This window comes from Antechinus flavipes, chromosome 6 (assembly GCF_016432865.1).
Source record: "Antechinus flavipes isolate AdamAnt ecotype Samford, QLD, Australia chromosome 6, AdamAnt_v2, whole genome shotgun sequence".
In the NCBI taxonomy this organism is placed as follows: Eukaryota; Metazoa; Chordata; class Mammalia; order Dasyuromorphia; family Dasyuridae; genus Antechinus; species Antechinus flavipes.
Genome location: NC_067403.1, coordinates 15,647,970 through 15,665,823, shown reverse-complemented (window position 1 = coordinate 15,665,823; position 17,854 = coordinate 15,647,970). Strand labels below are relative to the sequence as shown.

At 38.0% G+C, this 17,854-nt stretch overlaps 1 protein-coding gene across 3 annotated transcripts in view; it reads right to left on the bottom strand.

Moving 5' to 3' along the window:
- ZCCHC4 (zinc finger CCHC-type containing 4) overlaps positions 1-13,435 on the bottom strand; it is a 51,141-nt gene extending 37,706 nt beyond the window's left edge. For all 3 annotated transcript variants that reach the window (XR_007948319.1, XM_051965908.1, XM_051965909.1), the window contains exons 1-5: positions 11,530-13,435; positions 10,250-10,368; positions 7,278-7,360; positions 2,100-2,375; positions 1,407-1,487 (exon numbers count right to left, since the gene is read on the bottom strand). Coding sequence is in view for 2 of the 3 variants with exons in the window: in XM_051965908.1 (XP_051821868.1) it covers positions 1,407-1,487; positions 2,100-2,375; positions 7,278-7,360; positions 10,250-10,368; positions 11,530-11,680 (710 nt within the window). In the remaining variant the exon portion in view is untranslated. The remainder of the gene's footprint in view (positions 1-1,406; positions 1,488-2,099; positions 2,376-7,277; positions 7,361-10,249; positions 10,369-11,529) is intronic.
- Positions 13,436-17,854: the final 4,419 nt, after the last annotated feature.

The following is a 17,854-nucleotide window of genomic DNA, read 5'->3' as shown; positions in this document are numbered from 1 at the left end:
GAATGGGCTCTATATTCTCATGGTGGAGCTGTGAACCGGTCCAGCCATTATAGAGCAATTTGGAACTGTGCCAAAGGGTGACTGACTCAGAGATGCCTCAAAGACATCATAAAAGGGGAAAGGGCCACACCTTTGTGAAAATGTTAGCAGCAGCAAAAAATTGGAAATTGAGTGGATGCCCATCAACTGGGTAATGGCTTAATAAGTTGTGGTATATAAATGTAATAGGATGCTACTGTTCTATAAGAAATGATCAACAGGCTCATTTCAGAAAAGCCTGGAAAAACTTACATGAACTGATGCTGAGTGACGTGAGTGGAATCAGGAGAACATTGTAGACATTAACAACTAGATTATGAAATAACTATGAGAAACTTAGCTCTTCTCAGCAATGCAGTGATCCAAGATAATTCCAACAAGCTTGAGATAGAAAATGCCATCTACATCCAGAGAAAGAACTATGGAGACTGAATACAGACTGAAACACACAATTCTTACCTTTTTGTGGTTTGTGTTTTCTTTTTCATGGTTTTTCCCTTTTGTTCTGATTTTTCTTTCAGAACACCAACTCATATGAAAATGTATTTAAATTGATTGTACATATATATAACCCATATCAGACTGCTTGTTATCTTGGGGAAGGGGAACTAATTAGGGAGGGAAAAAATTTGGAAATCAAAATCTTACAAAAAAGGAATTTTGAAAATTATCTTCACATGTAATTGGAAAAATAAAATATTGAAATTAAAAAAAAATAAAATGTGTAGAAAGAAGAGGGGAAAAAATATTTTCAGTGAAATATTAACAAAGCCCTTATCTGAGAGGGGGAAGAGGGTATGCCATGGAAGCACTTGAGGAGAAAGGAAAAAAGTTTGCAATAGGCAGCAAATGAAATTAGAACAAATCAATTATTCTCTAGTTGGTCTTCACCTTCACTCCAATAAGCAGCCAATGGAGGGAAATAAATTCTTCTCCAGATGAAATGGACCAAAAAAAATATGTTTTGATAGAACTTGAAAATTTGGTGACGAAGCAAAATTCTACAAATTCTTGTCTAAGTAAGAAGGAGTTCAGCATTCGTTTCAGGATAAAATGAACGAGACATTTCACTCATAGGAAACCAAAGAATAACAAACTTTAAAACAAGCCAGGACTACATTCTGTCGGAAGCAGATTAGGCAAAGCACAGGAATAGAACAGATTTTGTCTCCCGAGAGACAAAATCTAACAGAATCAGCATCGAGTTCTCATGTCTAACAGCCAAAAAGTTATCTCATAAACAACTACTGCCTTTGAGACCCAGCTTGAAGGGAAAAGAGAGATAATAAAAAAACTAAATAAAGAAAATTGCAAAAACCAGAAGATGTTTGGGAAAAAATAACAAATATTATGTCTTGTAAACCTACCTAAAATCAATATCCAGCAGAAGGCTTTTAACGTCAGACTCCTTGTCGCCTGATGCTTTCAATCTGATCAGCTCATGCAGCCTGAAGCAATTAATGAAAGCAATTTAGTAAGAAATTACCAACACCACAGACAGCAAAAAAAAAAAAAAAAAAAAAAAAAGCTGAAATGATTAATCTTTCCCATTGTTTGAAAGCTTGGTTCCACAAAACTTTCAATGAAATAAGCAATAGGATTTGGACAGGTTTTTCAAAATCAACTTATCAGTTTTGTTAATGTTTAAAACATAGTGGCTTTTCCTTACCTAAAAGAAGAGTGGGGACAAAAAAAAAATCTCATAAATAAGATAGAACACACAAATCTTTCTAAGAAAAGGCAGAAAACCTTTAAAAAAAAATGACTATTAATGGGTATTATTTCCTTTCTCTTAATGTCCTAAACTGCATTTGGCAAGTATAGCTGTTAGAGAATATGCTGCCATTTATGAAATCTCCAATCCTGTTTGGCACAATACTGTAGGCCCCCGCATCGGTGGCCTACAGATGTTTCTCCAAAAGAAACTAACAGAGATGCGTTCTACCACCTTGATGTCAAGAACTATGCTGTGTATCACTATGGCTAATCGGGTACTTGCACAAATCAGTTCAATAAAAATCCATTTCTAATGATGATGGAATTTTAAAAAATTAACATACCTTGGTGTTCCAACACACAAAACTTTTCTGAATCCGAGAGTAGAAATCAGGTCCAGTAAGAACTGGCAACTTCTGTCTGTGAACAAATACTGAGCATTTGTCTTCTTATTCTCCAATGGATACAGGAGTTGACTAGGCCTCTTTAGCTGAGCAATGGAGATATCATAAAGTACCTGGTGATCACAATGCTTTCCCCAATCATCTGGTAACAGCAACTGTTGACATCTTTGGCAAAACTTTCTTTGAGATAAAGGCAGCTCAATAAACTTCCAATATCTTCAACAATACAATTCAACAAGACAGAACAAATTTTAAGTCAGTTCTATGGAAGACACTGGATAATTAATATTTTAATATTCAAAAAGTACTTTTGAAAATCCCAAAGATTTGAAAAATGGACAAGAAAAATACATCGGTTATAATTTATATCTAGTTGAATAAGTACAAAGTAGAAAAGAATCAGCAATTTCATAAGAATGAAGATGCTCCAATTTAGCCACTGAATGGAGATCAATATCCATTTTAAATGTGAATTTAATATATAACTCCAACTGAGGTCACTATTACAACTATAATGTTTAAACCTATTGACAAATCTTTATATTTCTGGCTTTAAATGTTAAAATAGTCTTACTTGGTGTGTTAGTCATTACAAAATGAAAAGTTAAGGTCATTCTTCAAGCTCTTATGGCATACTTAGCAAGAAAAATAACCTTCTAAAGAAAAGATGTTTGCTATAAAGGAATTCTATTCTCAGCAATATTGATGAAGCCCAGTTAAAAGGTGATTATGCCCTCCAATCCTTCGTCCCAAAAGACAGAAATGGCTCATAATGCAGATCATGTTCAAAGTCTACTCCATGAAAGAGCTGATGTGACTTTTTTTTCTTTAAAAAGATTGTCATAAGGCCCAAATGAGATGTTTCCAATCATTTTTACATCCACTTTCAAAATCGGCATTCTTGAGAATTTATTGTTCTTGTGCAGAAGTCGGCAGAGGCAAAAACAACTAGTCATTGTCAGTGTTTAAAAAATGTAGATTGCTTTCATGCTTGTCAATGCACATCAGTTATGAAGTAAAAGGGGGGAGAGGGGGAAAAAGCAATTATGAAGCACTCACTATGGGCCAGGCACTGTGTCTGAATTCAGGATTCATTAACCAATGGGAACATAGGAAAGGGAGAGAGCAAATCCATCAGTCACGTCAGATGATGGTTAGAAATATCTAAATCCAGTTACGTCAAATGGTTCTCCAAAAGATCCCTAGAGTTTGGGTAGATTCTTGTGATTTCGATGAAACTAAGTCCTGAGACTTTGCAAGATACACAATGAATTAAATATAAAGTCAATGTAATCAATCAGATTTCATCTAAGCACCAAGTCTTATGTTAAACTTTGGCCTTGACAGAGGTACTTTGGAGCACTGATGTCAACAAAACTTAAAATCATAAATTCAGAGCTGAAGGTTGGAGACTACCTAGTTCAATACTCTAATTTTATAAATGAGACCCAATGGGATAAATCACCTCACAATAACATTACAAAGGGACAAAGGGGAAGGAATTGGATTCAAACTCAGATTTACTGACTGCTATGCTGATACCCTTTTCTATTACAACACACTGTTTGACTAGACGATAAAACAAATGCTTCATCCCTATAATTGCCCTTTGGATGATCTCTATATATTGGGGAAAAAAAAACTTCAGTGATTCAGTAATCAAAGCAGCAATAGGGAAAAGGGCTGGTAAGTAATAAAAGGCAAGGGAGAAGCTAGAACTCAGTCAACCAATCATAAAGTTTATCCACATTTAACACTTTTGTTCAGGAACCAGGCCTCGAGGGGTTTCATAGGGAAATCATAGAACTGATCAGAGGCTTTGAGTTGAATAGTCTACTCAGAGGAGCCATTCTCTGGTCACCAAAAAAAGTCCCCACTGCTCTCTCATGACCTTGCTTAGGTTCGACAGTTGACACCAATGCATACATCATCTCATCAGGTCAGACAGAGACAGTGAGCTACCTGAAGTAAAAGGGTATAGTAAGACAGAATGCCCACCTCTGATACATATAGCTGGGACCCTGAGCAAATCATGCAGCCATGCAGTATCCCAAACAACTAAGACCATATGTTACAGAATAGAAATTGATCTGCACTGGCCGAAGAACTTTCTTCAGTGATATTTTCCTACAACGATAAAAAGGTCAAAAGCTTTGCTTAGGTCTCTAGCCAAGCAAAAAATTGATCATGTCCTTATACAGCTTCAGTTTCAAAGTTTATAGTAAAAGTCTGTAAGGAACATACAATGATCATTTCTTTAAAGGGCACATTGCCAAATCATAAGGCTACTGAAAAGAAAAAATTTGGAACTGTATTCAAATTACTAACTACATTAAAATGTTTTTATTTTGATAAATTTTGTCATAAAAATATAAGGATTAATATTGTTATTCCAAGTTTATAGCACATGAATCATATTTTGCTTTTTAAAGAAATATTTATCCCCACTAGCATAAACTTCATTTATTCTTATTGGTGGTAGTTTTATTAATTTTTTTTGGGGGGGGATGTTGAGATTTCTTGTGTATGCTTTCTTTCTCCTCAAGATAACCATTTGAATAAATCACTAAATTAAGATAATCAGAATTAGGCTTTTAAAAATTTGGTTAGAAGAACGTGAAGATTTGAAGAAGTGTTGATTATTCCATTTTTCCTTCCTTATTCATATTTACTACACATACCTAGGAAGGGAAAAAAAAAAAAAAACATTCATTCTGCTGCTCAGCTCAGCATGATTCACAAATTGCAGGCTAGCATTTTGAAATGTCATTTTTATTGATCTCCATTTGATGTTCCATTTGCCTTTCCCGGAGTAGACAAATTATGTTTATGGTATTTCCCTAATAGCAGACTTTGAAAATCTGAGTTTAAATGAGCACTGAAAAAAAAAACAACCGAATGAAATATCAACTAAACAAAGCTATTCTGGATGCACATAAATTAATGCTGATTTTAGCATTCAAATATGTTCTCACTAGGACTCTATAGGTCACAGTAAGAGTGTGTCAACATCTTTGGTAACGGCATAATGGCACACCTTCAAGAAGTCAAAGGAAACGCTGATGCTTAACCACAGAAATAAATACATCAGTTGAACTTACTGTACCAAAGAACTCTTCCCAAGAGGTAAGAAAAATAATGATCAGCTCTATTTTGTGGAACCCAAAGAGGAGGGCAATAATGTCAGTTCCGTAACACAAATCAGATAACATACTATTTAACTTTTTTTAGCCCCCATCATTCTTTTCCGCCATAATTTTAAAACTAAATTATTCAATCAAAGCACAACAAAACCTTGTTAACTAAAAATGAGTAGGAAGTCCATTTTGATTTAGAGAGTATTCTCCTTCATGGAATTTCTTTTAAAAGAAATTTGGTTTTATTTTTTCAAGTAAATAAATAATAAATAGGCACAAGTAAGTTTAAAAAAGAATTATAATTCAAAATTACAACTTCATTGTGATCACTGATGTTATCATAAGCATTAAAGCTGTATATCATAAAAATAAAAATAAATTAACTGGAAGGAAACAAGTAAAAGGTACACTGAAGAAATCTTTAAATTCTTAAGTCTTAGAAAAAGTCAAAATTCTATTGAAATTTTTTAGAAGAAACTATTTTAAACTCAATGTGAATCTTGTGTTCAATCCTTCAATACTTCAGAAAAGTCATCATTTGTTTCACTGATACAGAAACCTCCCTAACCTAAAGATGACAATTCCTCTAAACTTTAGTGAAGACTTTTTATCAACTGTTGTGATCAAAACAATCACCTGACAGCCAAACTGTGGGTGACATGATATCTAAATTAGCAAATTCCAAATGAGTAGAAACCAAATTAATTAAATTATATTATCAAAAGAACTTTAGAGTCAGCTGAGATAGCATTTCATCCTTAAAATCTTCCCTGATTCCTGCCCTCTCCTTTTTGTAGGTGCTTAGTTCAGGGTCTGGTACAAAGTACTTAATAAATGCTTGCTAACTGACTATTTAAATTAAACTTTATCGTCAACATTATTATCAATGTACTTTTCTACTGGTTACTAAGCTTCTGAAGGCATCAGGCCTCTAGCTGAAGACCCAAAGTCCAACACATCATACACAGCAAGTAAGGAACAGCCAAAAGAGGCAGGATTTAGAATGAGAAGACCAGAGTCTGAATCTTGCCTCTTCTACCATTTATCTGTGTGACCCACACCAAGTCACTAAATGCTTCTCAAGTTTTGACACTGATGTCGTAAGGGAGGTGAAACAGATGCCCCAACATCTATCCTGGCTTTAGATCCTGGGATCCCAGGTTTTTAATAAAAACTCTGTTAAAAAAAGCATTTAAAATAAAAAGATGGATAACATCAATTATTAAGAAGCTGAAAACTATTCTCAAGGAAGACTACCACCTCATTGTAAACAACTAAAACATAGTCATTTGAAGAGTTTTTTACTTTCCCTCCCCACCTCTCCAATACTTCATATCTCACAAAAGTACTTTACATGAAAAATAAAGCATCAAACTTCAGTTAATCTTCTATAATCCTTTTTTCCCCTCAAAGAACCACATTCTGAGAAGAGAAATTTAAGATCTCTAGCTGAGGATCAAAATCCTTATCACTGAAAAAAGATAACAAAATTGTCTCGATTTTTATAATCACCCCAAATTTAACATTAACTTTTTTTCAATCTTATCTTCCCTTGTCGTTTAGTTATATCCAATTCTTCCTGACCCCATTTGGGGTTTTCTTGCAGACACTGGAATGGTTTGCCATTTCCTCCTCCAGCTCATTTTACAAGTAAAGAAACTGAAAGTGACTTGTCCAGGATCATATAGCTATTATATCTGAACTCAGGAAGATGAGTCTTCCTAAACTCAGGCCCAACATTTTATTCACTGAGGCCCCTAGCTGCTCAATCCTATCCTGCTTAATTCCAAATAAAACCCACTGATTCATCTTATTCACCAAGTAAAATATTTTACAGTCTCAGAGTCTCTCTGTTCACTTCCCCAGCCTCCTAGCAAAAACTATACTTTAGAATTGTTTAAAGATTTGGCCACAATGGTTGTTAATTTTAGGGGAAGAGGTTACAGTGAAGTAATAATTAAAAGCAATACAATAGCAGCACCTTTCTACATACTGCTTGTGAGATAGAGGAGGCTGGCAACGTCTGTTGTAGATTTCTCGGGCAGCAAGTCTAGCTTCTGACAGCTGAAAGAAGAACATAGATCATGTAAAGAGAAATTCTCAAATATTCTAAAACAATGGCAGGGATATTTTTTACATGAAGAAACATAAAGTCTAATTAGTTAAGATGTATCACCTATTGATTTAAAAGAAACCAGAAGAACCTAATGAGTTTTAGGAAAGTCTTTCTTTTTAACCTCTGAAAGCACTAAAATTAACACATACATGAATTTTTGTTTGGAGAAAAAGAGTAATCAGGATTCATTTGCTTCAAAGTAGCAATGCTGAAAACTCTTCCTTAAAAGCTTTAGAAATTTTTATATTATTTTATATTATATTTATATTATTATATTATATTCTCTCCATTATCTCAATTTCATAGAACTAAAATTTATCATTCAAAATTCAGAAATGTAACATAGGAAATTAATCACAAGGCCATTTTCAACATCATTAAAGGTGGAGCTTTTTATTAGCAATGGTCATGACCAACCTTCAATATCTCCTTAGGGAAACAATAGCCAGTCTACTGGGTTAATACATTAATACATATATCTGACAACTACTGCAGAAAGACAATGAGCTGGACCCAGAACTGAAAAGGAGAAAGAGAGCAGCTACATGGCACTAAGGAAATTTAAGATGTGCTTTTAATAAATCCTAAGTTGCCCCCAACACAAAAATATACATTTTTATTTATATTTTGTTTATTTGTTTTTGGCAAGGCGATGGGGATTAAGTGATTTGATCAGGGTCACATAGCTACTAAATGTTAACTGTGTAAGGGCAGATTTGATCTCAGGTTTTCCTGACTTTAGGGCCAGTGCTCTATCCACTGCGCAATCTAGTCACCCCAAAACATATCTTTTTAACATCTATGATGTCCTGATAATTGAAAAACTTGGAATATCATAATCTTGAAAAAAATAAAAGTTACAGATTATCCAAAAAGCAATGGAGAAATGCATGGACATAAACAGGTTGCATCGTATTTCCAATAATACCTTATGTGAAAGAACTAGCATAAAAAACAACATCCAGGAAATTCTGATTATTAAAATAGGTGGGCAAATTCATGTGATGAGAGTAAGGGAGGGAAATGTGGAGAGTCAGTACTAGTACTAGAACTCTCAAAATAGAAAAAGACCTAAAGGAAGGCCTCCAGCAAGTTCTCTGTATAACTGAATATGACAGGTTGAAAAGGTGTGAATTCTCCTTAACTTTCATATTGTTACAACCTTAAATGTTCTTTTAAAGGAGTTTTTTGATTCATTAAAGCTAATTGATGGAGGTCTTCATTTGAATCCTATTTTTGTATATCTTGACTGTTTTATCTTTCAGGGAAAGATTGCTTGCCATAATCCTGATGAAAGAAAATAGAATTTATGTGACCAAATACAGGAAAATATTAATTAAAAGCTTTCATTTTATATATTATATAATCACATATTATATATATCATGTCATCGTATGTAGTTTTATATACATGTTGTTTTAGTCTTCATTCTCAAAGAGGACCACGACATCAGGGAAGTGATACCATGACAAGCAAATGAATTGGATTTAAGTGAGGGCAAAGCCACCTGCCTCACTTTCTCCTCCAGAGCCATCTGGGTCCAGTGGCAAGATATTGATCAACATGACTGGAGATGATCTTGGATGTTTTTATATACATACACATGTCTGTATTCATATATATATGTGTGTGTGTATATGTATACATGTATATAACCCCTTCCCATGGATTTTAAATCTTACCCAAGCATTAAAAGACAGAAAGAGGTCTAGATTTTCAAGACAAGGATTTCACTGACCAATAATTAATATCTTTGTGATAATAAAAATTCACTAATCCTAGTCTCTAACAATAAAAGATTAGGGCACCACATTCATGGTGTAATGGAAACGGAGTATGTAATCTAAGATCTTTGGACTTTGGCTCTTTATTATCTATGTGGCCCTAGGTAATAATAACAATAAGTGGCATTTATACAGTGCTTTAAGATTTGAAAAAAAAAATTTATATAGGTTACCTTTTTTTGAAACTTACAATAGGCTTATAACACGTAGTTTTACAAGTATCATTGTAGCCCTCTCAGTTTCAAATTTTGTATCTGTAAAATGAATGTGTCGGACCGCTTTACCTTAAAGATCTTTCTCAGCTTTAAATCCTACGATCTCTCTCATACACAAGACAGTGAAAATGTCACTGGACTAAAAATCAGAGACCTGAGTTCTAATCTTATCTCTTGTCACTAAATAGCTATGTTACTTTGAACAAATCACTTAGTCTCTACGTGCCACAAGTTTCCCCATCTTTTTTTTTTTTTAAAAACTAATTAATTAGTTTATTTATTGCTGAGGCAATTGGGGTTAAATGACTTGCCCAGGGTCACACAGCAAGGAAATATTAAGTGTCTGAGGCCATATTTCAGCTCAGGACCTCCTGACTTCAGGACTGGTGCTTTATCCAGTGTGTCACCTAGCTGCCCACGTTTCCCCGTCTTTAAAAACATGATCCATAATGTCCTACAATGCTAATTTTCTATGACACTCATATTCAAAATCTATGCTATTCTTAGGTCTTACCAGTTTAATTATATCACATATCACTACATCAAGGGTCTATTAATTTCATCACTGTGAGAAATCCTAGCATTGGAATCGTATTTGTGATACAGTCCTTTTATCATAAGCACTCTAACTATAATTTCAGTCTTAAGAGAGTTGCCTGAAGCCCAGAGGGGTTATCTGTCATAACATACACCTATTAAGTTTCAGAAATCAAATTTGAATCCAATATTACTGATGACAAGTCTGAACTCTATCTGCTCTACAACTTCCTCTCTCTTATCATAACAGGAAACAAGAAAAAAAAAAAAAAACCCACTGTATTTCCAAAAACTGTCATACCTTTTCATCTTCCCACTGAAAGAAATTACAGTCTTTTCTATCTCTACAAGCTGAGCAAGCATAAAATCTTCGAGCCTCTTCTTTACCTTGGTTCACCTTTACAAACAGAAGAGTAGGACCTACAGAATAAAAATTAACAGTACCATCAGTTTTTGCATAAGAAAAATTTCTAGAACTCCACTTAAAATTGCTAGTTTTCACTTTAATGAAAATTGTACATTTTTTTTTTTTGGTTGTTGTTTTGTTTTTTATTAAAAGGTAGTAGGATAAAGTCTAGCATTTAGAAATTTAATACTGGGGTTGAAATCCTACTTTTCTGTATCACCTTGGGTTTTGATTTTTAACTGCCTAAGTCACCTTTTTCTCACCTGTAAAACAGGCTGATTTCTACAATTCCTTAACTCTAAATTCTATCATGCTAAATCTATCATTTTGACTAATTTAACAAGATTTCTATGGAACAACTTTCAGGCATGAATAATCTAAATAAATAATCTGAAGTCATGAATAAATATCATCTTTTGGAAATTGAACTCACTTAAAAATGAAATGTGAGGACGTGAAGCTTCGTGTGGTGGAAAGGAGCTGCTTTATTGTAAAATGGAGACAACAGATATTCGCATTTGTGAAGCATTTTTAAGGTTTATAAAACTTTCCTTAAAGCATCCTTGAGATGACGCAACTAATCTACGGCCCAGAAAGTTAAGGAGCCTTGCCCGAGTTCACACGACTATTAGAAGGCGAACATGAACCCAATTCAGGGAATGAATGGGAGCAGCCTCAGTGTCCCCCCATTTCCACGTCCGGCACACCAGGGCTGCCTCTGAGTCTATCAGTGCTTGTCCGCACCAGGAAATCCCTGAGCCGTTCTCGGGAGGGTGGGCAGTACCCCAAAGGGAAGCCTTCTCCTTGGCTTGTCCCCTGCCCACTCTCCCCCGCCCCTACGCAAGCTCCTACACCACGCGCCCGCCGGTTCGCTCGGACCCGAGGGAGCAGAAAGCCCGGTGCTTGTAGGGCGCGGGAGGATTCGCCAGGGGCTCGAAGCACCAATCCGCGGACAAAAACGAACGAAGAGTCCGGAAGCATTACCCGGAAGGGTTCACGGGACAAGGTTTATAGGGAGGGGAGGGGGGCCTCAGAGACCACCCCACTACCATTTTACTGATAAGGAAACTGAGGTCCTTAAGTATGACGTGATTTGTACAGTAGCCCCTCGGAAGCGATAGGGAGAAGAGGGGGGTGGTTGGCCAGGAAGGGCCCTCCACGCCGCCAGGACCCACCGTGGGGACACTGAGGAGGAGAGCCCGACGTGTCTTGGGAAACCAGCACCTCCACCCCGGACCTTCCGCTCCGCCCCGCAGCCTCGACCACGGCTGCCGCCGCTTCCTCCTCCGCCATGGTTACTCCCTCCTCGCTCCTGGGGGCCGCCATCTTGCCGCCACGATCCCGAAAGCCTCAGCGGCCAATGACGATGCGCCGCCAGGCGTGGGCTAGAGCGTCGCCGGACGCTATACATGTCGCCCCCGCGGGCCCTGGAGGTCTCATAACAGCCGCAGGGACTGCCGCGTCCTCTTGCACCCCTTAGGCTGGCAATGCAGGGGCAGGTCATGAGGCTCTTGGATCCCCTTCTAAAAGGAGAGAAATCCGTGGTGCTTTACCATTTCTGCGCATGTGTCCTAAATAGCCTCACTTTACACAGCAAAACGCATGCTTGGGAGAGCTCTGTCGCGAGAGGCAGGAAGACCTGAGTGCAAATTCCGCCCACGAGCCGGGGAAGTCCCTTACACCTTGTGTAAATGGGGGATGCCGCCGGGGCCGCCTCCCAGGGATGTAGGATGGGACGGCCGACTGTTTGCAAAGGGCTCGGCCAACCTCAAAGTCAATGCTAACCGGTGGGGGAGGCCCTGATACTTTGTATCTCCCGAGGCACTAAGGAAAGACTGTATCCCTGCGCTGGGAGAGGCCGCTCGGGCTGTTTTCTCCTGTGGCCTCAAGCAGCTTCCTCAGTTCCTCCCTCTGTAAAGTGAGGCCGTTAGGGCTCAATGACCAGAGGCCCCTTCCTGTTTCCGGGGGGCCGGACCACGACAGGCTCTCCCCTCTGAACATTAGAAGGTGGTTCTCGGTAAGAGGACATCTGCCTTTGCAGCTTCCCCTCCTCGCTGCAGCTTCTGCGGCCGCGGAGGAGCGAGCTGAGGCGTCCGAGTGCTTGAACCGGGATCTTGTGTCCGTGCCGCAAACACCAAGTTTTCCTTCTCCGGGCCTAACTTGGCTAGTTTCTCGAACCCATCCCTGTAGGAGATAATCTTCCTCTGGCCATTCTGCAGACAACCAATAGCCTTCCCGTCCCGTGGTAGCCGGAGCTGGAGGCCATTGCCGGTCATCCTGACCTCTGTCTTGCCCCCGGCCCGGATGGCTGTGGAGGAGAGAGGCTGGTGACTTGGTACAGCCACCCTCGCTGAAATCCAAGTCACTTGCCCATCAAGGCACCCCCCTGCTGATGTCATGGCTGATGTCATGGCCGATGTCATGGCCGATGTCTTCAAGAACCCAGAATTGGCTCCGGGACTCCAAATGGCCAGAGAACAGGAAGGTCCCATCCATTGTTGGCCCTGGGCGCTATAAGATGGTGTTATTCTGCGGCTGCCATATCATTATTTTGAGTCCTAGAGAGCTCAGGGGTTCCCAACCAAGGGCCCCTAGAGAAGAATTACAAGGCATCTGTGAGTCCATATGTGTATCAAGCATTGTTATTTTGATCTTTATTTAGAGCCAACAAAAATAGGCTTGATTCAGTAGGTAGTTATTCCTTCCAAATAACCCCTCCCCCCCATCTGGAAAATCCACCTAGATTTTTTTGGCCCTCTCTTTATACCAGAAAAGAAGTCGCAATGTTTTTCTTTTTCTTTTTCTTTTATGGGCTGTTTATAGTATCTTATTGTAAAATTTGGAATGGTATTATACAATACTACACAAATATTTTATGCATTTCTAAGTTTCCACACTTTTTCTGTGTTGTCTGTGGCCTTCATGTTGTCATCTGTAGCGTCCACAAAACTCCTCAGAACTTCCTATTTAATTTCTTATGCTGATGGACAAGATAGCAAAACCGTGAAGGGGAAACAATATGGAAGAGATAAATGTAATAAATGTACAAACATGCTTTTTGTGACCGAAATAATGCCTCATATCCACATGTATTTGTGTGTGTGTGTGTGTGGGGGGGAACCAGACCTTTGATTTCATTGGCTCAGAGAGCTCTTGGTGAGGAAGCACCTCCTATCAATGCAGATAACTAATAAGTTTGGAAACAGAATTCAACTCTAGGTCTTCTTCACTCCAAGTCCAGCTTGAGATAGTAACCCTATACCAAAGCTGCCTTCACTTTATCCCTCCTCTATATTTTCAAAATCTCTATGAATGCTGTGGTGATTTTAAAAAAAATCCAAACTGATTTTTTTAAATTACTGAAAGTAGTTTTTTGTCATATATTTTATCAAAGGATACTATATTTTAAAATGCACTTAATATTTCATACACCAGGAGTTTTAAAAACATGATTTTTATTGATCCTCACAACAACCTTGAGAGGTAGGTCCTATTATTATCTCATCTGATCCTCACAACAAATCTGGGAGGTAATTTCTATTACCACCCCATTTTACAGATGAAGAAACTGGGCAAACAAGTTAAGTGACTATTAAACTACTACAGCTACTAAATGACTGAGACGAACTTGAAATTTTTATAGTTGAGGAGACTGAGACAGAGGTTAAGTTCTTTACCCAGAGATACACAGCTAGGAAGTGTATAATATGGAATTTAAACTCAGCTCTTCTCATTTCCAGAGTAGCTAGTTGGTAGAGTGGATGTAGAGCTGGGTTTGGAGTCCAGAAGTCTTGAGTTCAAATCCGGTCTTAGACTCCACGGAACCCTGGGAAAATCACTTAACCCCGATTGTCTCAGTTTCCTCATCTGTAAAATGAGCTGGAGAAAGAAATGGCAAAGAACACCAGTATCTCTGCCAAGAAAATCCGGACTGGGATCATGGAAAGTTGGACCCTACTGAACAACAATTTCTTATCTCCAAGGTCATCACTCCATCCACTGTACCACTTAGCTTGTCGCACATTCAAAAAGCTTGCAAACCCACTCGTTTAGACTACGGCCCTAATTGTAACAAGGGAGAAGGAGACCAGCCACCTTAAGAAGATCAGGACATTGGACCTCCAAAGACTCTGAAAACTCAGGCTCTGAAAACTCGTGCTTGTTTTTCTCAGATTCATTGTGGGCTCTTTGGGGCGATAAATTTCTCAACTCATGTTCCGAGCCCCAACTCATGCAATTTTATTATATTTACAGACCATGCTGAGCTAATCCAACAACAAAAGCATTTAATTATACAGTGTAAATAACAGGAAAGCTCCTAGAAGAATACAAATGAGATCATTGGAAAAGTGCTTAGCACAATGCCTGGCACAGAGTAGGCTTTTTCTCTAACCCCAGCACAAGGAGGTACAATTTTCTACACCCCCCAGGTGGAAGATGGGAAAGAAATCTCTGAAGAAAATTTGGGGGAAGGGGAGGTAGAATCACAACTTTGGGTGTGATGGGGAGGATGAAGAAACTGCTTCCTCTCAGCATGCTTTCAGGGGACTGCTGAGGCCTGTGACAGTCTCAGTCTTGGCTGCCAGCTCCTTTGCAAAGAAATGATTTCATGGCTAGATGCAGGGCTGGAATCAGGAAAACCTGGCTTCAGGCACTTAATATGTGTTTGAACCTGGGTAAGTCATTTAACTTGTTTGCTTGATTTCTTCATCTGTAAAATGGGGTGATAATAGTAATTACCTCCCAGAATTTTAATAAGAATCAAACGAGATAATAATTATAGAGTGCTTAGCACAGTATCTGGCACATAATTAAGCACTATATAAATATTAGCAGCATCACCATTATTTTTATTATTATTTGGACATCACTTCCTCTGCTGCATCATTGTTTCCTGCTCAATAGACCATATGTGGTCCAGGACTTCAGACTACTTTCCCTTCCCTTCAGCTCCTAAACCCTTATTTCTGTTGTTTCCCTAAGAAACACAGCCTCTTTTCTTTCTTTCTTTTTTTTATTATTATAGGTTTTTATTTACAAATATATGCATAGGTAATTTTTCAGCATTGACAGTTGCAAATCCTTTTGTTCCAACGTTTCCCTTCCTTCCTTCCCTCTCCCCCCCTCCAGGTGGCAGGTTGACCAATACATGTTAAATATGTTAAAGTATAACTTAAACACAATATATGTATACACGTCCATACAGTTCTTTTGCACAGTCTCTCTTTTCATCCTTTTTGCCCCACGCTTGTTTGTTGATGCAATCCCTTCTCAGTATCCCAATAAGTAGCTTTCTCCTTAGCTTGGTCCTTGAAGGAATGATGGATAATTCTTATAAAGAACAACCTGCCCTATTCCATAGAGAATCCATGAACTCAGCCAGGACCCTAACACAAGTCATCTAACACCGAATCCAGTATTCTTTCTATTATACCTTGCTGACTTCTTGTAAACATGTCCAAAAGCACAGCTGGAACCTAGGAGTCAAGGCTCAGCATTTGCATAAGAACTCTTCTCATTGGTGGAAGGAATGATTCCTGAATGTTCTGAGCTTATGTGGTGGGAGGAATTGGTACAAGAGATTCCAGTTTCTACCAGCTCTGACTCAAAGCACTGAATAATCACTCTCTCCACCAATAAGTATTTAGATTTGAATCATGAGATATACAGTCAGTAGGAGCTGGATGGCCTTTTTGAGCAAAGGCTTCAGACCAACTGGGGCTCCAGTAGCTGATGACAGCTGTAGCTGCAACAAAGGAGAGCTTTTCATCTAGAAAGGATTGTCAGCTTCCCCTTTTCTCTTACTCCTCGCAGCCCCCACACCTTTTTATTTTCAGAAACACTTTTACCGATTCTCTAAGTCATTGGACAGACTTAAGCACAGAGTATAGTTCTCACAATTTAGAATTGGAAGGGGTTTTGAAATTGCAAGGCAGTACAATGCAGGGCTTGTCCCAGCTTGTTCGGGTAGACCAGCAGGCCAGGTACTGGGCCTCCACAACTCTTTCCATCTCCCCTATTTGTCTTGTTTCAGCACTCTGAATCCCAGACTCTAAATCCCAGTTTTCTCCCCAAGTGCAGTGGAATAGATCATCTTTAAAGTTTCTTCTAGCCCTTCAAAGTCCACATACTATGATTATGATGATGATCAGATAAAGAGAGAAATGGAGAGCTCAAAAGAAGCCAGACCTTTGGGATCTCCCATTCTTGAACTTTTCACTCAAGTTCTTCGTTGGCTTTTGTTGGCGTTTGGCTCTGGGAAATCTTGACAGTTTGCTGTTTGTAAATACTCTGCCAAAAGGAAGTATCAATTACGGATTTAACGCTACTCTCTCTCGGTGGCATTTAACACAATGCTTCACACAGGAAAGTAGTGAACAAAGCTATCGGGGGTATATTTGTTCTGGTTCTGTGATGTCCACAATCTAGTACCACTCTTGATGACTTCAATTTGACTTGCACAGATGAGGTTGCCCTGGTACTAAAAGACATTGGATAAGCAACAGCATCGTTTTTTTACTTTGAAAATGGTTCTATGACATCATAACAACCGCAATTAGCAACTTTATCTTCAATTATGAAGGGTCAATTTTGAAATTAGAGATATTATCTTCTTCTATACTGATGGCAGAAGAGGATAATTCAGAAAAGATTTTTCTCTTGATAATAGCTTCTGTTAAAGGGTTGCTTTTGCTAAAGTCATGTGGGGAAATGGATTTAAATGATCACATTAAAAAATTTCTATGCAAATTATGTGCAGATCATAGTAGGAACTCTTTATTTTTAAGGGAATCAATTTGCATAAATTACCTACTATGTGCTAGACACTGTTCTAAATGTTTCACAGATATAACTTCACTTCATCCTCACAAGAATACTGGGAACTGCCTCTTTAAATCTTAATATTGTTAGATTTTATAATACAACAACTTAAAGGTTCTTCTGAGTTCTCACGAGTATCATGGGGTTTTAAAAATGAATTTTGTGTTTGCCTCCTTTTCAAACTACAATGATTTCTAAAAGGAAATGATGTTGGCACTTTCTGTAGAAGAATTACAGCTCTTAAAAAAAAAAAAAACTCAGTAGGTAATCTAATGAATAGAGTGCTTTCATTGTACTCAGGTCAGAAAGGCAAGTTCTAATCCTTTCCCAGAAACTTACTAGTTATGCAAATATGGGCAAATTAACTTTCTTTAACTTTTCTTATCTTCAGTTTCCTCATCTGTAAAATGGGAATAATAATAGCACCTGACTCACCTGATTGTGATGAGAATTAAATGAGATAATATATGTAAAATTTCACTGTGCTATTTTTAAAGTACATAGAAAGTAATTATTACTGTTATTTTAAAGTTATAAACTTTTAGGAAGAGAATGAATGAATTATAGGGAGAAAGGCAGAGTTAAGAACTTCTATGGAAGCTCTTATATTTTCATATATTCTCATTAGATTGTGAGCCCCTTGAGGTCAGAGACTGCTTTTGCCTTTCTTTGCATTTC